The sequence below is a fragment of the Canis lupus genome, chromosome 16 (assembly GCF_011100685.1).
Source record: "Canis lupus familiaris isolate Mischka breed German Shepherd chromosome 16, alternate assembly UU_Cfam_GSD_1.0, whole genome shotgun sequence".
NCBI classification, from domain to species: Eukaryota; Metazoa; Chordata; class Mammalia; order Carnivora; family Canidae; genus Canis; species Canis lupus.
In genome coordinates, this window is record NC_049237.1 from 59019800 (window position 1) to 59044063 (window position 24264).

Here is a 24264-nt window from a genome sequence, read left to right on the forward strand (position 1 = left end):
GGTTCTCTACAGTTTCGGGTGATTTACTGAAATCTGATATATTCTCCATCTCGGTCAATGGAACATCAGTCGAGGAGCCAGATTATACAATTCCAGAGGTGGCTTATGTGCAGGCGGCATGGCGCTCTCTTCTGGAAACTTCTAGAGGTAGGTAATGCCGGCCAGCATGAGATAAGGCCTGCAGGAAATGGGACTCTGGGGAGAGGTTACCTATCTGTCCTCCTGCACGATAATGAATATGAAAGCTGAGAAGTTGATCGTTCCTGTTTATTATTTCTTTATTAATTTGAATGTATAATCATGTAACCGTTTTTTTTTTTTAAATCATAAAAGACAGATGCCCAGACCTCAAAGGAATAGATTGGCTCTGATAAAAAAAAAAAAAATACAAACGAACAAATCGTTCATCAGGAAATGTAGGAAAATATTCTGCTTCTACTCGGGATCTGCGAGGCAGTTTTCAGGCTCTCAAAGACACCTGGAATTTCTTTTGTCGGTCAATGGATCATCATCAAAGCAAACTCACTGCGACCAAAATAATACCATTTTATGTACCTAATTCTAAGGAATTCTGTAGTGAATCTCACATAGTAATAATCTCATGGAAAGGAATCTACAAAACATACATTTCATTAAATAAACATGTTATCACACATACACACATGTGTTATCACGTAGATACACACACACGAGAGCAGGTAATGAGAGCTGATGCGATTCCCTCTTTGGGAAATTAATTTGTGGCCAAATATGAAACCAGGTAACTTCCATTCAAAGTTGGTTAAATACACTATTGTGACCATCCCGAAGCATCGTTAACTGGATGTTTCTGACTAAATGCTATTTTTAAGTCTTCCCAAACTTTGCAAACATTAAAATGTATGAAAATCTAAAAGACATGCATTTAGTGTCATGATTTTAATGACACTTAGAAATCTTTTCTCTTTTTTAAGATTTTATTTATTTATGAGAGACACAGAGAGAGAGAGGCAGAGACGCAGGTGGAGGGAGAAGCAGGCTCCATGCAGGGAGCCCGACGCGGGACTCGATCCCGGGACCCCAGGATCATGCCCTGGGATGAAGGCGGCGCTAAACCGCTGAGCCACTGGGGCTGCCCCACTTAGAAATCTTTAGAAGCTTAATAGTTTATTTGAATTAAAAGCTCTTACTAACAAGTGAGCATTCATAGAAGCACCAGTGAAACACAGTAACGTGGGTACATTTCCGTGCTCCCATTTTAATTGCCCAAGTCCTCGGATGATAAAATAGAGTGTTCACGATCCTACCTCTGTCTTCAAAGAGGTGAGTTTTTAGATGGAGTAATAAAGTCCATGTGCAGGAAAACATTGGAGGATAAGAAACACGTGGCCCAGCAACTGTCACTCATTTTGCGACGAGACTGTTAAGAAATTCAGGAAGCGTAGGGCACGCAGGAGGAATAGCTAGGGAAGCCTGGACGGGGGACGGCGAGGGCGGCCTGGACAGAAACGGGCTGCACTGGGGCTTCAAGGGCGAGTGATGCGGAGGCCCGGTCAGGCCTCCAGCCTGGGGACCGGGCGCAGGAGAGGGTGACAGGACTGTGACAGGGCTGTGGGAAGGTGTCACCCGGCGTCGAGGCCGATCCAGCCAGGACATCCCCTCCTGCACCTGGCGGCCTTCTGGGGGCACCTGAGGGAGGCGGAGACCAAAGCGCAAAGTCAGGAAGGAAGGGTGGGCCCGCTGAGAGCACGGGCCTTCAGAGATGGCTTCGTAGGAGCGACAGAAAGAAGGGCGTCGTGCGTCCAGAGGTGCTGGCAGTGTGGGTGTCCGTGAGAGCAGGACAGGGCACCCGCTGGGGACGGCGTGAATCCTCAGGTTCGGGTCAGCTCACGGAATTGCTTGCCGACCTGTCTCCCTTTGTTTTGCTTTTGGGTTTTGCACCCAAACTCTCAGCGAGGGAGACTTGGCGGCCACGGGTTGGAGCCCCCCAGGAGCAAGTGGCCCTCTCGGTGCGCAGGCTGAGGCTGCACACTGCGGTGCCTTGCGCGTGGGGCAGGCTGGCCTCGCAGGTTCCTGGAGTGGGGTGGGCTGGCCTCACACGGGAGTCCCTGGAGAGAGCCGGACATGGGACATGGGGATCCAAGGTGCTGCTTGGGGCATCCAGCCAGCCAGTCCCTCGCGGTGGTCTGTCGTGGAAGGGGTCCCAGCTGGCATGTCGTGGGTGGAAGGGGTCCCAGCCGGCCTGTCGTGGTGGATGGCGTTCCAGCTGGTCTGTCGTGGTGGAAGGGGTCCCAGCTGGTCTGTCGTGGTGGAAGGCGTCCCAGCTGGTCTGTCGTGGGTGGAAGGGGTCCCAGCCGGCCTGTCGTGGTGGATGGTGTCCCAGCTGGCCTGTCGTGGATGGATGGCATCCCAGCTGGTCTGTCATGAGTAGATGGCATCCCAGCTGGTCTGTCGTGGGTGGACGGGGTCCCAGCTGGTCTGTCGTGGGTGGACGGGGTCCCAGCTGGCGTGTCGTGGGTGGATGGGGTCCCAGCCAGTCTGTCTGTCGTAGGTGGATGGGGTCCTCAGCCGGTCTCGTGGGTGGAGAGGCTCCCAGCGCAGGGGCCCCGGGGGAATGCGGGGCTGCTGTCCATCCTGTATATTTACGTCACGTCTCCCCAGGGGAGCTCCGAGTGTTCTCATAGATGTTTCCTTTCAGGGATCGGATCAGATGGGAGTCCCTGCACCCCAGGGGCAGGAGTGTGTAAGGGAGGGATATTGCGCTGGCGGGAAGGGGCGCGGCCGGGGCTCAGGAGGGAGTCCAGGGCTGGACCTGGTGGGGGCCACTTCCCAGGGCTCAGCCGTTCCCGCCTCCCTCCTGGGGGAGCGGCCCTGCCCATCCTCAGGCTCTTGGGGCTCAGAGAGCGCGGGCCCTGGGCCCCTGGGCTGTGCGTATGGATGCGCCTCTGGTCCCCATGGGGAGCCTCGCTGGGAGAGAAGGTGGCTCAGTCATTAGGAGCAGAGCAGGACTAGAGTCCCGTGGACTCCCCCACAATGATTCTCATTCATTACCTATGAGATTTTGGGGCTGGATCCGGTGAATCCCCCACAGCCGAGAGGCGACCGCGAGGCCCCCTGTGGTCTGTGGGCATCTGTCTGGGTGAGTCCACATCCCGTCCCTGCAGGAAGGTCTGGAGGCCCCGGCAGGCCCTCCCAGCATGAGCCAGTCAGAAGCATCCCCCACCCCTGCCTGTGTGGAAGTGCGGGGCTTGTGCTCCCACGGGGCCTGACCCCAGGGCGCCCCTGGGTTTCCACGGTGGCCAAGCTCCTCGCTCTGTCACTCAGGACCTTGTAACTCACCGTCGTGTAGGATGATTTTCCAGGTTATAAGAGAGGCATAGACGGAACTGTGGAGCGCACAGCAGCACCGCAGGTTCTGCAAACACCCCTGATAGCACCCCTGCGTGTTGACAGCCGTCTTCATGGAAAGACTCCCCTGGAGTCAGTGCCTCATTGTCTCATTTGGTTCCTAAGTGCAAAGAAGACCCTGAGGTTCCTGAGTGGAAACAATACATTAGCCACAGTTTGTAGATCTCTGCTAAAGCATTACTGAAAAATTAAATGTTATAGACATTGGGTTTTAGACAATGGGAGTTAAGATGATGTGCTGAAAAATCCATACTACTAATAAATGATGGTCTTCAAAATAACTCAGTGATGTGTTCCTAATATCCCTTTTCCCAGTTTTCACACCATTTTTCATTTCATGGATCAAAATTTTCCATAAGGAGCATGGCAAAAAAGTTATGAAAATTTTTTGCCACTAAAAATAATTATATTGTTCAATTTCGTAGGAATGCTCAAGTTTCTTAAAGAAAATGTTGCTGAAAGTATATCTTGGTGTTTAAAAATGTGTAATTATATAACAGTGTGATCCAACTGTATGTTAACTGTAGTATTTGTGATGAGTATATTAGTAGATGTCTTTGACTTGCCACTATATTGATGTTTATTTTCACAAGGTAGCAAGATCTGTGTTTAATCTGGCTTTACTTTCTTCCCTGTTTTGATATCAAATTAGTTAAGTATAAATTGCTAGAGTTTTTAGTTCTTCTGAACTTCATATATGGACGTGCAGATTCTTCAGGATTGCAAACTCCTATAGCTAAATTTTAAATAAATCAACAATACTTAAATTCTTGAAAGAGTTGAGGTGTTTTAAGCAATTAGCAAGTGTCAGAGTTTAAAATGAAAACATGCCGAGTTTTTTTTTTTAGACATATTATTCCTGAGGTCCCCGCTCCATCCCCGAAAACAGTCTTTTTCAAAGAGAAAGTTACTTCTTAAAAAAAAAAATTATTTGTTTATTCATGAGAGACAGAGAGAGAGAGAGGCAGAGACACAGACAGAGGGAGAAGCAGGCTCCATGCAGGGAGCCTGAGGTGGGACTCGATCCCGGGTCCCCAGGATCACGCCCTGGGCCAAAGCCAAAGGCAGATGCTCAACCACTGAGCCACCCGGGCATGACAGGAAGTTACTTCTTAAACTATTGTGCATATAAGAAATAGAGTAGCTACCACTCTGTCTGGAAATAGATTCTGAAAATACTCAAATCACATTTCATGTAGTTAAATGTGCTATATTGTTGGCTGACCTCATCTGGCTGTATTTCTGGATATCCCTCTGTATACATGTGTATATGTGTATGTTTTTATCTGTAAAGCTGACAGAAGCATCCACAATCAAGCATGGCGTGCTGCTTGCGGTCACCTGTGCACCCCTTGGAAAGTACAGGTGGCTCATTTAGAAGCAGCCATATTTCATACTGTGTGGCTGCCTATAAATGGGTTGCCCTGTACTCGCATCCTGTTTTCACTGAAATCCTGATGAAGGACCTCAGACTCCAGCTTGGTGAACTCTTCCAGTTGCCACGTAAAATGTGTATCCATCCTGTTCTGCGTAAGCACGTGTTGATGTGGTAGTAGGACTTCCAATCAAAAAGCCCTAAAGGGTGAGGCTATGCCTATATGTTGAAACAGGATATGATATATGAAGTGTTTAATAAGTGTGTATTGAATTAACGAAGGGATGTCCTATTAATTTGTCAGATGTTATCTGTTGTATATTATTTGTCTTCCTGTAGAGATTGTGAGCTCCTGGTGAGCCAGGACTGAGATCAATTGATTTTATATTTTCAGCACCTAGCAAAGTATCTGAAATACAGTAGGCACTTTACAAATACATGTTATTTAAGTGATTTCATAGATGAATTAATGTTGTAGGTTAGAGAATAAGATTTTCCAGATATGTGTTCTCTATAAGATTATCTAAGTGATCTAATTCTTTCACTACAATGCCCATTAATATTGGGTCAAAAACAGAAAACATATTAGATGATTATACTCCTATATTTTTATCAATTAAATGAAATATTACTAGACTACACTACTATATGTAAAGTATTAGCCTTATCATCAGGTAGAAATCATAATAAAAATTACATTTTATAAAAATAATAATGATAGCTTACCTTTACAATTAAAGTAGCCATTTATCACATCAACATTTTTGCTTAAAACTAAATATGTAAAAGACGTGGATAATCTGAACAACTGTGAGCTTAATTCTATGGTAGAAAGAGCCATATTTATAAAAATTTATAGAAGTTCCTATTTTTTTAAGTATTTTGTGCTCCTCCAACAATTTATCTCTAATATAAAAATAAGTGATACAACAAACCACGGAAATAATTGGAAAAATAGAAAAGCAACAGAAAAGAAGGATAGGGCAGTGCTGACAGCACAAACATGCAGTAGTAGGATTGTGTCCACGTGGATCCATGGTTTCCAGACCATCTCCCTATTGCTCAGATGCTCGTTATAGTCTGTCGCTATTCATTATCGTGTGTGATTACAGTACTGGACAGTAAGTTCCATGAGGCCTGGCATTGTCTTGTACCGTGCCCCCCAAATGTTCACAGCATGTTTAATTATTTCTAGAAGAAGTTGTTGATGAAGGAGTTTCTGGTTTTCCTGGATCTTGCACTGGTTCATCATGAGATGGCACCACTATTAGGCCTTGTGATGTTTCTCATCTCCCTTGTGCCCTTTGTGAGCTCTGTGCCTTCTCTAGTGTCCCCGCCCCATTACCGCCATCCCTTAGCTGCCACCACTCCTCTCAGGCTCCACTTGTATGATGGCATGTTTGCATGCTTCGTACACACGTGACTTTACTTCACACACTACCCTGTATCCCACTGCTGCAGCCTACCCTCGGTGCTAGATAAACATCACTTAATTTTTCCTGCTTTCCCCCCTCACTCCAATCCATAGTCCATAGTACCACTGATTCTCTCTTTGCAATGCTACCAGTAACTGCCAGGAGCTTTCTTGTGCAGAAACCTGTTTCCCTACCCCACCCCTCTGCATACTCCCTCTCTCTACGTGCCCCAGGGCTGAGGGTGGCCCTTTCCTGATGCCTACTGAAAATTGTTCTGCATCCCAGGATGTGCCACATTCTTCCAAATGCTCACATGACTGTGAAGACATTCTCTGGAGACTTCTCTGATTCTATAACCACCCCAATGCCTACCATCCTTCTAGATGAGATCTATTATGTCTCCTCTGTAAAGCTGAACTCAACCTCCCTGTGTCCTTCTGCACCTCTCTCAATCTTCCCATGAACCTTTGCCATAACAAGTATCATATTGCTTTTAAAATATTTATTTTCAGGGCATTTGGGTGGCTCAGTTGGTTAAACATCTCCCTTTGGCTCAGGTCATGACCCTGGGGTCCTGGGATTGAGCCCCAAGTCAGGCTCCCCTCTGGGCAGGGAGCCAGCTTCCCCGTCTCCCTCTGCTGCTCCCCCTGCTTGTGAGTTCACTCACTCTTGCTCTGTCTCTCTCTCTCTGATAAATAAATAAATAAATAAATAAATAAATAAATAAATAAATAATCAATCAATCTTTTTTCCAATCTATTTTCTTACCTTTGTAGGTAAGTAGACCATGGAAAAAAGGGCCCTGCTCCATGCAATTCTACTCATTGTACCTAACAAGTTCCCTGACTCTTAAGTCACAGTCAATCTGTTTTAAAAAGTTATATAATGTGCTGATTGTAAGTTCTTACCACAGCGTATGAGTTAGAACAGTGTTCATCAGTTGGCTGCATTTAAAAACTAATTTGGTGTGTTAAACATTAGTGAAGACTAAACACAAATTCTTTCTTGGAGCCTTCCCAGAGTGTCAGTAACACCTTGGGCCACTGCACAGCTCTGTGCAAGATCACATTGAAGACTCACTTTGCATGTATACAATATATTTAGAATTATAAAATATTTCAAGTTTGACTCCTGGAATACTTAGATGAGATTACCTTGCTTGATGATGATTGTGACATAGTTCATGAAAACCGAGGTGGTCCCGGCAAAGGAGGCGATTGCTTATTTTGGTTATCTGATTTCCATTCTGGTTGTCAACAGGCTTTTTGATATTTCACACTGGAACTTAGGAAGTCGCTTTTCTGTTGAGACGTTTTCACCATCCTGTTGGAGAATGCTATTTTGGAGAAATTCAGAGTATCTTCCCACGGAATCATGAAATAACAGCAATAGTAAAACAATATTTGGGAAAAATAAATAAATGAGGAAAAAGTGGCTGATAAAAAATCAATTTGAAAGCAGTAACAGCTACAGCTAAAACACTACATCGATGTATAATTTCATAAATAACAATTTAAAACTCAAAGGCAAGCACGCATACCTCACCTAGAATTTCATTCCATGGGATCCCTGGGTGGCGCAGCGGTTTAGCGCCTGCCTTTGGCCCAGGGCGCGATCCTGGAGACCCGGGGTCGAATCCCACGTCGGGCTCCCGGTGCATGGAGCCTGCTTCTCCCTCTGCCTGTGTCTCTGCCTCTCTCTCTCTCTGTGACTATTATAAATAAATAAAAATTAAAAAAAAAAAGAATTTCATTCCTAAGTAATGAGAGTTGTGTTAAAACAAGAAAAAAAAAAAAAAAAACAGGAATCAAACATTTCAGGAAATTCACTGTTCGTGAACTTTCCGTCTCTAGTGAACCACCAAACTAGCCTGAAGCAGGGCTCTGATGTCAAACCACACTTGTCTCCAGATGACTGCTGATCAAGAAGGGAATAAAAATATATGTAATTCAATATACTTCTTTCTACTGAACTCAAGTGTGAAAGTGTTTCCTTTGTGTGTGTGGTGTATGTTTTGCTTTCTTGCTTTTGGTTTTTTGTTTTGTTTTGTACATGACAGCCTTCCTCATATTACCACGGAGATTCCCACCGGAAAGCATGTTATTTAAATCGAAACAAGTATCGGGCATAATTATATGATGACAGACTTCTATAAACATTTGAAACTTTTTCAGTTGCTCATAGAAGATACCAGAGGTTCGTAAACAGCAAGCACTGAGGCCTGCTGAGCTGCGTTCTCAGGGCTCGCCTACACACGGAGGCACCTTCCCAGGAGCTGTTTAGACAGAGGCTGGAGGAGTCCCCGGGGCTGCGGGGCTGAGCGCTCAGCCCCGAGGTGTAGAATGGATTAGGTCTAGAGCAGGTTCTCATTTCACACGAGTGCTGTGCTGGGAAGATAAGAACTGGACCAAACGCTTGAGAGCTAAGTGGAAGTGTCTCATGACGCTAATATTTTGTTAGATGTTCAAGATATATAGAATTGAATCCTTCAAAAATACGGAGACTGGGTAAATCCTGCACAAGATACGGAGTCGTCATCTTCATCAGCCTGATGTGTACAGCCTGTTCGCACCAGAACCTTTAGTTGAAAGCATCTTGGCGATTTATAGGACTTCAGAAGAAGTCACAGACAAATAGAAATAAATGGAATTGCTAAATAAATTCAGCACAATTGCAACTCTTAGTAGATAATGTTTTGAAATAAATGACTTCATCTTTTGTAAAGGTTCAGTGGTATAAAGAAAACACAGAATCGGTATTTGCTGCACTGATCTGCAGGCTGGTGGCTTCGAGTAGGAAAGACCTTCTCTCTATTAGCAGCTATTATGACTGATCATTTTAAGTGTTTTAGATTCTGATTAAAATGGAAATGTCTCTTGATTACAGGAATATCTTTGTCGATCTAAAGACAAATCTTAAAAAAAATGTTTTTGAGATATTTTTGGTAAATGACAGGAAAATCCTTTCCTGAAATGGACATAGACTTAACATCGGAGAGTTTTACTTTGCTGCTTCGGACCGCTGCGTTATCCACCAATGCAACTTTCCCAATGCTTAGAAGCAGTATTGAAATATTTGGGACACAATGATACCACGACTCCCTGACCCCAGAGCGAGCAAAACTCAGTCGAAATGAATTTTATTTGATGTGCTGAGAGAAGCAACGGAGCAGGGCCATGTCTCTGGTGCTGGTTGACAGACTGAACCCAACACTCAAACTGGAGAGGAAATTTTGAGCTCCTGAAGATCTTTCTCTAGTCCTTTGCAGACACTGATCAGTCGCTCTCTCGGGGCTTCCTCCGGGAGTAACCGTCTATGATTCCGGCCAGAACTAGGGATTAATTATTGAATCACGTAGCAGTTTTGCAGGAACAAAGCTTTTTTTGTGGGACTGAAGATGGGAATTGGACTATCCAAATACCCTTCAACTTTCTGATAGGGAAGAGGAATGTGGTACATACAATGATGTGGGGTAGGCCTGGAGGCCTTGGGCACTGAGGAATCGAGTGTAGAACTTTTTCTAAATAATTAATTTCATGATGCCATTGAGGACTTACGTGAACTTTGGAAAAAATAATAGAAGGCATCGTAAGAAAGAAGGGAACACACCTACTGGGGAGAGTAACTATCCTTCCAGAAATAAGTGGCTCCAATTCTCTGTGTAACAGAATGTGGCCTTAAAAAAAAAAAAAAATCAAGATTAAATGATAGAAAAAGCTATGAAACAGGATATTTCTCTCATAACTTCAACCCAAATAAAATTTGATAGACATTTTTATTGGTACATCTTTAATTGTTTTCCATTTATTTATTTATTTATTTGCCACCTCCAGAAAGGTTCTAAATTTTTTTTTAATTATTTATTTATTTATGATAGTCACAGAGAGAGAGAGAGAGAGAGAGGCAGAGACACAGGCAGAGGGAGAAGCAGGCTCCATGCTCCGGGAGCCCGATGTGGGATTCGATCCCGGGCCTCCAGGATCGCGCCCTGGGCCAAAGGCAGGCGCCAAACCGCTGCGCCACCCAGGGATCCCTTTTTTCTTTTAATTTTTTTTTTTAATTTTTTAGAAAGTTCTAATGTAAGTTTTAGTGCAGAGCTTTGCCTGCAGAGCTCACGACCAGAAGGTAACGAGAACATGCGGAAGTCATACGGGAAAGCCAGGGTCATCCCTTCACCGACAGAGGCACACATCTATCTCCATCAGGGATAATCTTGTATGACGAAACACTTCTGTGTAACCCGCGAACGACTGGTTGTGAGATGGAAGGTCTTGGGCACGCCTGGCATTTCCTTCGTCCAGGGCTGCATCCCCGCCCCCGCCCCAAGACGCATGCGTTTCAAAGCTTAGTTTAGAAGCATGAGGTGGAATTTGCCCACTTTCTGCCATTCTGAGTCTCGTGAAAGCCTTCACCAAGAGTTGATAAAATCATCTAGCTCTTTGTGGTGCTCGCATCTGATCTTAACGATCGGATTCAGGATTTTAAACATCTCCACTTTCAGAATATTTATTCATTCGACAATCGTTACTATAAACGTTTTTTAAAAAAATCCAGATTCCTGGTGCTTCTTGAAAAATCAGAAGCTTGTGTCACAGGAGGTGCGAATTTTCCTGGGACAGCAGGTCATCACTGCCTCCAAGGGTCTGCTATCACGCACGGACCTTGCTGTTCAGGGGTGAGGCCTGCACGACCCATGAGAATTCAAGGCTGTTGTTGCTCGGACAGATTCCGTAGTTTACCCAGCGTCCTGTCTCAAGGTGTGAACAGCTGGGGTAGGCACCTGGCTCGTCTTTATAATTTGCACACCTGGGTTATGTCTACTGAACATGTTCGACGTGATGTTCCACCGGCATCTGATACTCAGATACTTCATCTGTCTTTGAGATAGTGAAGCATTTGAGATGTTGCCTCTCATGACCGATGGGGCCCTCCTCCCGCGTGGCCAAGGGAAGCCCTCACCGCCTTGCTGGGTTTTCTCCTCCAGGCCGGGGGTGGGCTTCTCAGTTCCTCACACCCACGCCACACGGTTTGAAAGAACTCAGATGTCCTCGCCGCCAACCAGGAACTACACGAAACAACAGGAGAGACTCTCCTTAGGCTTCTTCTTTCCATCTGTAGAGAGAGAGGCTCAGGCGAATCCATCGGGAGGCCTTTGTAATGCTCGCATCCCACGGTCGCCTGCCGACGCCGATTCCCAGCTTACCCTCTCCCTTTCCCCTCGGTGCGTTGGCACTTTGTGATCAGACCAGAGCGGCCGGTATCCGCACGGGCCCCGACCCCCCCTTCCTGCCTGCCTCCCCTCCCTGCTGATTTAAAACACCCTTTGGTTTTGCATAGAATCGATGATATGCCCCCATGTTCTTTCCTTCTGGGCATCCGAACTAAAATCACTTGCATGTCTTAAATAGATCAGAGTCCGGGTAAAGGTACGCTTGGTGGAGACTAACACTGCAGGGGGACACTTCCGCAAAGACTTGTCTTAGCAACTGCGCGTCAGTGACCACATGTCATTTTCCCTCCCGTATCCAAAGTTACAGACCTGAATCCTGACTATGCAGAGATCAGCGGGGTGCGGGTATGTGGTGAATCGGCGTCCTCCATGGAAGCCACCTAAGAGTGCAAGCTGGCAGGCAGACAGCGAGGATCACTAGTTCCTTTCCTCTTTTTTCTTTTCTTTTTCTTCTTGAGGGGAGGGGGGAGGGGAGGGCGGAGGGGGAGGGAGGAGGGGAGGGAGGGGAGGGAGGGGAGGGGGAGGTGCGGAGGGGGGGGGAGGGGGGGGGGGAGGGTGTGGTGGCGTGTGGAGGGCGGGCGGGGAGTTGGGAGGGGATTGAGGGGAGGGGAGGGGCGGGGCGGGAGGGAGGGGGGCGGTAGGGGGGGGGGGTGAGTGTGGTGGGTAGCGGGGGGGGCTGAGGGTGCATGGGTGGTGTGCGGTGGTTTGCGAGGTGTCTTGCGTGGGTGGGGGGCGGGGGGATTTAGTGCTTTCTTTTGGCTTTGATTTTTTTTTTCGTTTCTTTTTTAGTCTTTCTTTGTTTCTTTCTTTATTCTTTTGTTTCTTTCTTCTTTTCTTTCTTTCCTTCCTTCCTTCCTTCTTCTTCCTTCCTTCCTTCCTTCCTTCCTTCTATTTCTTTCTTTGGAAAGGAAGAAACCAAAGTTAGGTGGAGGTAAATGTCAACACACCATGTGGTGCATGAAGTTTCCGGCTCTACTCTTGAGAATGATCAAAATTTGCATCGGGAAATGAGGAGAGAAGCCTTAGTATAAGACTGTCTCCACAGATGCCCTTAAAACACTGCCTCATGGGCAGCCCTGGGGTCTCAGTGGTTTAGCCCCGCCTTCAGCCCAGGGTGTGATCCTGGAGACCCGGGGGTCGAGTCCCACATCGGACTCCCTGCGTGGAGCCTGCTTCTCCCTCTGCCTGGGTCTCTGCCTCTCTCTTTCTCTCTGGTCTTTCATGAATAAATAAATAAAATCTTAAAAAAAATACTGCCCCACATGAAGCCCACATAGAGCTCTAAGTTCTGCAGAAGTTAAATCTTCATTTCAGTCATCTATCCCTTTGAGTTGGAGAGCTAAGTTGGGGGAAGCCATTATAGTGATTTGCTTCTGGGGATCGCACCGTGCGTGGCGTTAGCTGCCTGTTGCCCCCGTCACGTGTGCCACAGGCGTGTGGCAGGTGGAAAGTCACAAGCCCGTCTTCTGTGAGTAGGAACAACTTCCAGGTTCCCCCTGAAGCTTAAGATCTTGGAGCTTCGGAGGAGGTCGGTGTGAGCGTGGGTGGCTCTTGACCATGGGCGAGAGTGAGTGATGGCAGTAGGACTGTGGAGAGTGTCCCAGGGGCAGGCTCGGGCCTCACAGGGAAGGGATGTGGAGGCAGGAAGGGCTTGCAGCTCAGTGACAGAAGGCTTTGAGGCTTTTTTGGAAAGGGTTGGGAGGGCCTTTTATTTTTTCCTTTGATATAAAGAAGTGATGTTTTTAAATGAAGAAATGTGTGGATATTTAGGTGTGCTGCTCCCTCTTGTCTTGAAGCAGTTTGAGTAAAGGAAGACTTGCTATAAATGCTTCCCTCCGGGGCCCTTGCTTTGAGACGCAGCTTAGGCTTCCTCCTCTGGCTGCTGCTGCTTTCTGGTGTCCTGGCACTTCATGGGCTTGGCTTGGTTGGAGAGGAAAAGGGTGTGCAGGGAGAGGAGGAGGCTGTTTCCACAAACTGCCATGATAGGAGAGAGATTTTTTTGCCCCGAGAAAATGTGCACCCAGTGACTTTGGGCTGGGGTTGTCTCCAGGGAAAACTGAGACTATAGTATGAGAGTCCCACATAATTCCAGCATGCCTGCAAGGCAATGCGGACTAGTAGGTGGCATTTGGAAGTCTTTGGAAAGAAGATTCTCCTAGTAAGGAGACATAGAGAGGACCGTAGACATAGATTCTCCTGTAGACATAGATGAGAACAAGTAAAATGATCAAACCTCGTGTAACAGTAAACAGTCACCAAATAAATGAAATCGAACGGAGACCCACATCTGCCTTTTCCTTTCTAAATTCACAATCTTCTTTTTCTGTCCACGTCGCCCGGGGCACGCGATGACTTGCCCTGCTTTGTCTTTATTGGCTGTTTGTGCACCTGCTACCGTGCCTTCCGCTCAGTCTTTCCCCTCCTTTCTCACAGGTTTCGACCTGGTGAAGTGCGAGGATCCAGGCACCCCCAACTATGGCTATAGGATCCGAGACGAAGGCCACTTTACTGACACTGTGGTTCTGTACAGCTGCAACCCGGGCTACGCCATGCATGGCAGCGACACGCTCACTTGCCTCAGCGGCGACCGCAGGGTGTGGGACAAACCGCTGCCTTCCTGCGTGGGTGAGTTGGGCAGACCCCCTCCCTCCATCCCCTCACAGAAGCAAAGCTCAGGGCCCAGCCGCAGGTGCTGGGGAGAGGCCGGGGCCTCTGCTGTGCTCAGCGCTCGCTCCCCGCGTTCGCCCAAGACACCGTGTTTCTGTGGCGTGGGTTTTGCATAAGAAAGATCTCCCGGTGCTGTTTTACAGAGACCGTAAGCACAGAGTTACTATGAGAATCATAACGTGAGTGTTTCATCGCTTTATATTCTCGACCTGAATTACGTCCTGGGTAATGTCTTCCCATCAGGCTAATGCCAGGGAACAAGGAGAGGAAAGAAATGATGGAGACAGACGACTGTACATTTTTCTCTCTGGGGCTAGGTATACAGTGTGGATGTGATGGTTTGGGGTTTTGTTTTTAAAATAGCTAAACCAACCCCTGTGGGTCCCGGAGTGAATCCCCTCAAGTGTCGGTGTCTCTTGCAGCCGAGTGTGGCGGTGAGATCCACGCAGCCACGTCAGGGCGCATCCTGTCTCCCGGCTACCCTGCTCCCTACGACAACAACCTCCACTGCACCTGGATCATAGACGCAGACCCGGGAAAGACCATCAGGTACCTGTTTTATGTTGGTTTCAGGGGATTTTAGAATAGAGGAGCATCTTCAATTTCTGCAGTGGGGATAATAGCACATTTATCGTTTCTGAGTCAAAGAAAAACACATAAAGGGGCACATAAATTTTTTGTTAGCTCATAGGCTTACTTTGGAGTGCCTTTGAGAACTTGAGGTAAGCCATCTGTAAAAAAGAGAAAAATAAATGTATGTTAGCTTTTGCTGCGTAACAAACAGGCCCCCAAATCTAGTTGTGTAAAACAAGTGTTTATCTGCCCACGACTGTGTGTTGCCTGGGCAGCTCTGCCCCGGGGCAAGCTTGACAGGGTGATGGCCCAGGATGGCATCACTTGGATATGCAGACTCAGCTGGACACTGAGGAAGGCTGGGGCCTCTTCACATCACATTACTGTTCCTTCAGGAAAATAATTATGGTTGGAAGGTTTTTGACAACAAGAGACAACACACTTTTCAGATATGGGATTGCATTCATTTGCTAATGTGCCATTTGCCAAAACAAAACACATCCATGAGATAAGATTCCAGGGAATATACTCCACCCCTCACTGGAGAGAAAAGCAGAGTCATACTGCAACGGGGCGTGCTACAGGGATGAGGAGAGTACGTGGCTGTTTATCACATACCAAAGTAAGTTTGAGGTAGGCCCAGAAAGCATTTCAGTCTAAAGTTACACACAAGAAAGAAAATCTTATTAAAAAAAAAAATCCCAGAAAACTGTGTTAACATTTCAAAAGGAAGTACTCTGTTTCAACTGATGGTTCTCAGTTATTATGGTAAATTTTTATGCCAATAAGTAAACCAGCAAAAAGCAATCCTTTTAAAGTAACTTTTCCATGTTCCAGTCAGGAGGCTGTTGTCAAAAACCATGGCACATAAATCAAAAAGTAATTTCAGAATAAGTTGTTTCTTGATTATAGTTCTTGACGGACAAGAAGAGAGCCTACCGTCCTTTGCAGAGCCTCATAAAAGTTTCCCTACTTTCATTAGTTCATCCCTTTCATTGCAGTTGTTCTGAAATCTATGTACAGAGATAATGTTTAGAAACTCTTCCCTACTCCCCAAAGCCCTACCCCCAGCTCTCTGTTCTGTTCTCTGCACCTGTGCGCCATTTTGCCCACGAGAGACTAAATGGCCAGTGCAGCCCCCTCTTCAAATACATGAAGTTGAATTCAGCAGGAGGTGAAACCCAGAAAACCTCTTTCTGGGGCAAGTGAATGGATAGACGCATCCACAAACCACTGATTTTTTTGTCCTTATTCACAAAAGGAAGCCGGGCAAACCTAGTGGTGTATTTTAAACAGACGTGGGGCCACCATACTGTGGCTTCATAACTTGATGACAGTAATGGAATGAAGGCCAAGGGGAGATGCATGTTCTATCCCATGACACTCTGTTCCCTTCTTTTGATATCTGTCCCCTGAACCCCACCTGCTCTCTTTGAAGTCATGACATGAGCATCTTACCAAACGAACATGGCACAAACTATTACCATTTTCAGACCACATTACTTAAGAGGAGGAACTTTAATCCTGTATATAACGCGACAGCTTATTTTATAATAACTATGTTAAAAATAAATGTGAGTCCTTGAGGCATCTGGGTAGCTCAGTCGGTTAAGCATCTTACTCTTGATGTCAGCTCAGGTCGTGATCTCAGGGTTGTGAGATGGAGCACTGGGTTGGCTCGATGCTCAGGATGGAGTCTGCTTATCTCTCTCCCCCTCCCCCCCACCACTCTCTCTCCCTCTCAAAAATAAATAAATAACATCTTTTAAAAAATAAATAGTTTTGGGTCCTTAATTAAGATAAATGATTAAGTAGATAGTTATTGATCTTTTGAGACAAAAATAAGGTGTATTTGAGGAGTGACAATTTAAGAATCTGTATTCTTTATGGAAATCAATGCAGTCATTTTTCCATTGAACTAAATAAAACTAAATATTAGTTCTTAACCTTGAATTCCTGAGAGCTTGGTCTGAGTATCAGAAAAACTGTTACACTAGTTTTTATTTTGAAAAATTGTAGGGGTTCTTTAAGACTGATGAAATAGCTTTATATAAACAGGATCTATTTTAGGAGGATTCCAACTTTTGGCATTTTTTTTTATAAGTTCCTTTGCAATTTGTTTCCTGAGAATTAAAATGAGCAGGTGAATCTAATACTTCATTAACATTTTAATAAGAAAAGAGAAAAGAAAGTAATAAAGAATGATTTGAAGTAATAAAAAATGTACACCTTTTATATCATGTGCTGAGTTTGATATTTAACTATTAGGATTCTAGGGGGGAAAAGATGCCAGTTTTTTGTTCTGGGAATGTCTAATGTCTCTTCCATATTTTTCACACGTGGGAGCTTATCAATTTATATATAGTTCTTTCTGATTTAAGCCATAAAGCCCTTTCTGATAAGGAAATTAAAAAGAAATATCAATATTTATAATTAATTTCTTCAACTGTATCTAAAAAGGTTTCGAGTGATTTCATTAAGAAAATATATATAATGGTTAGTGTGGTACTTTGGGGAAAAAACATACTAAAAAGTACAGGATGTACAATTTTAGGCTTAGAATGGTGCTAAAACTCAGAAAAATAGGGCCTGGTCTTAGCTTTGATATTTGTTGGTGAGTTACCAAGTCTTCGTTTTCCTGCTGGTAACTTATCCAACATTAACTACACTGTTTACTTGATAATGAAGAATGCATCAGTTATATAAACATGAGTTTATATAAACGGAATTCATCATTACACTTTCAGACTATGATTTCTTTAACGTACATGGTTTTCCCTCTCAAAAAATGAATAAGCCACAGGCCCCCAGAAATTATAAAAGGGATGGTTTCAACACACTTCAGAGCCAATTATTCCTGGGCCTATTTTTCACTGAAGCCCAGAGCAATTTCTGATTGCATATTGCTATAACTTTTTGTTCAAGGTAATAGAAGACCCTAAATAGTTACTGTTATATGGCACTTGGGTCTGCAAGAGGTTTGTAATTTTAACATATATTCTATAAAGCAGTTACCTGAGCCGAATTTAATTAAAAGTCTAATCACAAGACATTGTAGTAAATTTAGCCACATTTAGCATTCTATGTAAACATTTCTCCAAGAGACTCCGTGTATTTCATTGCTGAGCACAGCTATAACTCACTTTGAAAGTATGTCTGTTCCTAATCGTTCACAGGAAATTGCATTTCGAGGTATGGTTGAGGGGAATTATTTTAGAAAAGCTCATGGATTATGAGAAACATCAGAAGCACATCAAACATTTACCAAGATTGTCCAAACTGTCCCTATGTCGACTTTTACAGAAAGTGAAATGTGAGCTGGTGGTCCTCGTCCCACCCTGATGTGTCCGGGAAATGTTTCCTGGACACACCGGCTGGTGAAAAGAGTATAGTGAGACGTGGCTTGAAACTCTAGGGATATTTTAATTCATTTTTCACCAGACTTCAAGATCCTCCTAAGAAATAGAGTCAAGAGGAAAATAGTGAGGGTGCCTGGGTGGGTCAGTCTGTTGGGCATCTGCCTTCACCTCAGGTTATGATTCTGGAGTCTTGGGATCGAGCCCTCTCTCAAGCTCCCTGCCCAGTGAGGACTCTGCTTCTCCCTCTGGGCCTGCTCCCTGCTCTCTCTCTCTCTCTCACTCTATCTCAAATAAATAAATTAAGTCTTTTTTTTTTTTTTTTTTGAAGATGAGGGATCCCTGGGTGGCGCGGCAGTTTGACACCTGCCTTTGGCCCAGGGTGCGATCCTGGAGACCCGGGATTGAATCCCACGTCGGGCTCCCGGTGCATGGAGCCTGCTTCTCCCTCTGCCTATGTCTCTGCCTCTCTCTCTCTCTCTGTGTGTGTGACTATCATAAATAAATAAAAATTAAAAAAAAAGATGAAAATGGCAAGCGAGTCACCGCCATTCATTAGACACTTCTGTCCAATCTCAGTGATGAGCCTTAGCAAATATCCTGGTAGCCTAAGTCGGAAGCCTTTGGGTGACATAGGAGGGGGCCAGAAACAGACCACCCAAGGTGTCTCCTTTCCTAGCAAGAACACAAGTCATGCCCATCTTTTGTAAATAATGTGAAGAACTTACTAGCCGAGAGAATTTCAGTCCACAAGAGGGAAGAGACCAGCAGCGCTATCAAGTCTGCTATGTCTTGGGCTGGCTTCAGTCCTTAGTGTGGGGCCATGGGGATGGCCTCCGGGTTTAGTGTACCTCCCCAGCCACTTAGGAGACGGTGGGTGAGACCAGAGCTCTGCAAGTGCTCCTCACGTTGTGGGATCCCGACACGTGTGATTTCAGTTATGACTGTCTAATTAACACCCACCCTCCAACAACACAGTTGAAATTCCAGTAGAAATCTGTAGACTGGGAAGAACCACATCACAGACAGAATTCTCTTTCAGCTCTTCCCATATCACTACACAAATGACGGAGGCACGTCACCACCCCCGGCTGACCGCGCCTTCTCTCACAGTCCCTGGATAGTTGAGCACGGAGCATCTGCTCTTCAGTTCATGCACAGACAGCAAAGCATGTTGTGTTGCCGCCTTGTCTCCTGCAATAAACCCACTGGGCATTTTACAGCATGAGAAAGGGCATTGGCCAAAAAAAAAATGGAAGTATGGAAATAAAAAGAGCAGTAACAGGGGAGGTGAAATTCAGGTGGAAGGGAGACAGAGTTATGGGAGAAGTTGGCATTAGCCATGTTTCAGACACACGGAGCACCCCACAGATGCCCTCCAGGCACCTAAGCTCCACTACTACAGGTATCACCCCCTGCTCCAGTTTCTGCTTTTGTTCTCCCTGTGTCTGCAACGCGCACCTGCCTCCAAGTCTCTGGGGATTCCAGTTTCCAGGATTACCTTCTGTTCTTCATTATTTCTCCTCCTCAGTCTCCAGTGTTGCCCCCAACCCCCCAAAAGGAAGGCTGTTAGCATTTGTCTCACAGCATTCCTCTGGTAATTGCATTAAATTTCTTCCTTGTAAGCACTGAGACCAAATTAGCTTCCTATGAGCCAGAGCCTTGCCAGCGCTCCATTTGTTTATCTTCTGTTCTTGTTATCTGCTGCTTCCAGTTCCGTACTTAACGTGCTCATTACCTTCCTTATTTTAATCCTGTCCCAGCTGACCTTTCCAAATCCATGCTTTACCCTCCCCAATCTCTCAAACACTCCCATCGCCAGTCAGCAAGCATAAGCTCCTTAACCAGAGCTGTAATACCCCCTTTCATCTGGCTGACTGTGCCTTTACACGTTTATCTCTAACTACTCACATACATACTGGTCCCTAATCCCAGCCGGCTCTACCGGCCCTGTCTCTTGACCTCTGCTCTCCCCAATTATTCCTTGTTGCCTCATCTCCAGACTCTTCCCATCTCTTAGGACCCAGTTAAACTGTCAACTCCTCAACAAAACTTCCATTCTTACTATCCCATCTAAAAATAACCTATTATCATCTCTGAACTCAGTATTTCTGCCCTACAGCTATGTTCCTTCTGAACATATTATCTGTGTTAACGTCATAGCCATGTATCAAAGGATTGAAGGCAAAACTCTTCATATCACAAGCTTCTCCTGAGCCCACACTCCTGCTATCTTCCTGTCTCATTACTCCCATGACTGAAGCTCCCAGATAGCTCTTGCTCACCCACCACTGCTCCAACTCTCCCTCTTCCAGACTAGGAACACATGGGGTCTGTCAACGGACTGCAAGGCTTTTTCCACTCCCCTGTTCTCACTCAGGGAACGCGCTTTATTTTGTTTATTAAAAATATTAATTTAAGGGCTGAAGAATAAAGGCATATAAAGACATTTTGAAAGTTATTTTAAAAAGACTCCCGTTATCCCTCTTTCAGATGTGATTGTTAACATGCTGACATGTCTTGCATGTACATATGCATATTTTATAGTGCGTGTGTAGTTGAATATTGTCTCTTGTTAGTTATTTGTGTTTTTCTTCATTTTTGATATTATACATAATTGTATACCAAATGGTATTGCAAGTAAACCTTTGCTTTTATTTGTAATTAATACATTGGAAAAAACAACCACAGAATTTTTGCTGGGTGAAATGGTGGAAACATTTCTTCCAGGTCTTACTATATATCTTTCTATAAAACAAAACAGATCGTCTCACTTGCCCACTTCAAAAAATGTTTATTCTGTCTGCTTATTATGTGCAGGATAAATTGAAGCCCATTGGCATGCTATTCAAAGTATCTATTTCTTCCCTTATTTTAAAAATATTAGAATAGTGCTAGAGAAAAATGAAAAGCCTGCAAAGTAGTTTACTGTCTTCCTAGATGCAAAAGATAAGTACAGCTGAAAATCTGGTATATATTTCCATAATTTCTCTATGAGAGCCTGAACATATACAATTTTATTTATTCATTTATCTTTTTATTGAATTATTTTTACAAAAACAGTATCATGCCATATGTTATTCTGAACATTTTTTCAGTTTAATAAAGATAGTCAATGTTTTAGGTTCTTATTAGTAATCCTACCTCATTCCCTCTAGTTACTGCATAATATTCCATTGCCTGAATGCACCATCATTTGTTTAAACCATACCTTGTTGGGGTGATCGAGTTGTTTTCAATTTTTTTCCCTGTTACCAGCCATGTTGTATATTCACATTTAAATTTTTATAGCCATTACAAAATTGCTTCTAAAAAGAGTAGATACCACCTCCAACAATGTATGAAAAGGAAGATTCTTCATGTCTTCACCAAAACCCAAAAAAGTCTTTTAATCTTTGTCAGTTTTGTAGTAAAAAAAAAAAGTCTCTCCAACATTTTATCTGTTATATTTATTTTAGCTTTTATTTTTTAATATTTTTGTCATATTTATGTACTTACTTGTTTACTCATTTCTGTCTCTCTTCTTTTACTTGAATTCCTTTCTTTATTTCTCCCTGCCTGACAAGACCTGTCCTAGACATCTTGAGGCAGAATTGGACACGTGCCCTTCTATGCTGACCTACAGCCTTATTCATACCTGTTTGGAGCTTGAGATGCTGTGCCTTGCAGTGGATTTGGGTTTTTGTTTTCTCACACGCCTTTGCCTGAAATGAATAGGAGTTCTTTAAGGATGATATTATATTTTATTTGATTTTTAAATGTTCCCTACCTAGTGGTATGCTGTCTGCCATATCGACTTTCAGTATTTCTTTAATTCTAAATGGCTCTTACTTTATTTGTACTTAATTTTTGTTATATCATATTTTTTGTTGGAATCATGAGACATTTTCCAAATTGGCAAATTTCATGGCACCAAGGAGCAGGGGTTGGTTGTCTGTGAAAGCCTCTCATTGGCATATAACAGACATACCTGAAGCTGCACAAAGTATCGGTGTATGGCTTGTTCACAAAACAACACCCATGTAACCGGCAACCAGAGAAAGAAATAGAGCATCATCAAGACACAGCATGTGTCCTTTCGGCTTCATTTGAATCATTCATTCTCAAGGATAATAATTATAAAAAAAAATAAAAAAAGGATAATAATTATAACCTTCAGATCAGTCTTGCCTAATCTGAACATTATATAAAATGGAATTATGCAGTGTTACATCATCATTTCTTCAACCGTCATTCCCACTGATAGAGCTAGATTATTGCATTGCATGAATACACCACAATTTATTTATTTATTCTGGATGTTGAGGGACATGTGCATTCCTTTTCTGGTTTGGGTTGCCATGTTGAATATGCTTTCATGTATTATTTGGTGAACGCATGCATGTTTTTCTCTTGGATGCATACCCAGGGTTAGAATGTCTGAGTAGTGGTGAGTCCTAGACTCAGCTACAGCAGATTCTATCAAAGGATCTTCTAAAGTGGCCGTACCTATCCTTACTCCCATCACCATGTAGGTAAGACTTTGAGGGTTTCCACCTTCCAACTACACTTGGCATTGACTGTCTTTTTCATTTTAGCCATTCTAATGGATACGTAGTTGTTTTAATTTGCATGTCTCTGAGTAAAGACACCACTTTTTTGTATGTTTATTTGCCTTTCGAATATCATTTTTTTGTGAATTGCCAGTTGAAATCTTTAGGCCCTTTTGTTTTCTGTACCAGAATGCCTATTTATCACTTGTTGATGTGTATATAGTTTTTATATACCCCGAATGCAAATATTTGCTAATTATATGTTTAACACTTACCTTATACTCTATGGTCAGTCTTTTGGTATCATGATGTCTTTGTTAAACACAGGTCCTTAACTTCAATGAGTAAAATTTATTTTTACTCATTTTTGTTTCATAGATAGTGGGCTTCTTACCTGTGTTTGAATTGTGTTATGTCAAATGTTTTTTGGAGTTGTTTGTATTTTGGGGTCCAGATTAAGAAATTCTGCCTCTCAAAAGTTATAAAAATCTTATCTTAGGTTTTCTTGCAGATTTATTTTACCCTTACATTTATGTCTCTATTTCATCTGGAGTTGAGTTTTGTGTATGTATGAAGAGCATTCAGGTATTTTGTTGTTGTTGCTGTTATCATTAGTGAAATTCAATTGGCCATTTGTTGAAAAGTCAGTCTTTCTTCATGGTATGTTACAATGTGATTTTTATTATAGATAGATAGATCTATAGATATATCCTGTTTCTGAACTTTATTCCATCCCATTGATCTATTTGTCTAACCAACTTAATGTTTTTCTATCTCAATTACTTATTTTATAATAGAGGATTAACAAACCCACACTGTTTTTTGAAAAGGTATCATCGAGTAGGCCAATAACTGCAGTGATTTACTAAGATAACATATAGGAGGCCCAGATAATTAATATTAGGAATGGAAATTAAAATACACCCACATGGTAGAGATGAGATTTTAGAAAACTTAAGAAAATAATAGATTACATTACATCAATGTATTAGAAAAATCTTCCAGTCAAAAGAAAAAAAAAAAAGAAGACAACAGTCTTATTTATTTAATGAGGCTAAGATGACTATGTCAGACGGCAAGTCAAGTACAATAAATTTTAAAAATAAAAAATAAAAAAGTATAATAAAAATTAAGAGCTGAACTTTGTAATCCATCTATTAAATAGTAACTCTGTGATCTTATAAATAGGTGTAGGAAAAAATAATTTAATCGAATTTAATACTTTTTTAATGATCAACTACATAGCAAGGTAAAAGGGAAACCCTCCTGCCACATTATGCAGCAGCAGATTTTTCTTAAAATGAAAAGGGCTGTACTGAAACCTTTCAGCAAAAAGAATAATGATGTAATATGTTATAGTAGAAAATACCATAATAGCAATGACAGAAGAGAGGGCACGTCACAAACGTGGGGCACCCTGCAGGTGGTTGGGAGCCGACGGCCTGTGACGAGGCATCGCGCCCTGCGGGGTGGCACCCGTTCTGTGTCCCACCCCGACTTGTCCTGGAAACTCCCGGGTCGTGGGAGCAGCTGTCCCTCGACCTCGAGAGCCGACCTGCGCCCTCCCGTCTTCCCCGTCCCGCAGGCCTTTCCCACCCTGCAGCGCCTGGCGCTGCTCACCCCAGGACTGCGGCCGATGTGAGACCACAAAGCTTTGTGCGCACCATCGTGACACTAGGTGCCTGCCGGCCCTGGGCGGAGCCTGAAACAGCCCAGTGCACCCCCAGGG

General features: G+C 43.9%; 1 protein-coding gene across 1 annotated transcript in view; it reads left to right on the plus strand.

Annotated features, from left to right (window-relative positions):
* CSMD1 (CUB and Sushi multiple domains 1) overlaps positions 1-24264 on the plus strand; it is a 1850581-nt gene that overhangs the window by 1546080 nt on the left and 280237 nt on the right. The window contains exons 28-29 of the mRNA XM_038560546.1: positions 13841-14032; positions 14497-14623. Coding sequence (XP_038416474.1) covers positions 13841-14032; positions 14497-14623 — 319 coding nt within the window. The remainder of the gene's footprint in view (positions 1-13840; positions 14033-14496; positions 14624-24264) is intronic.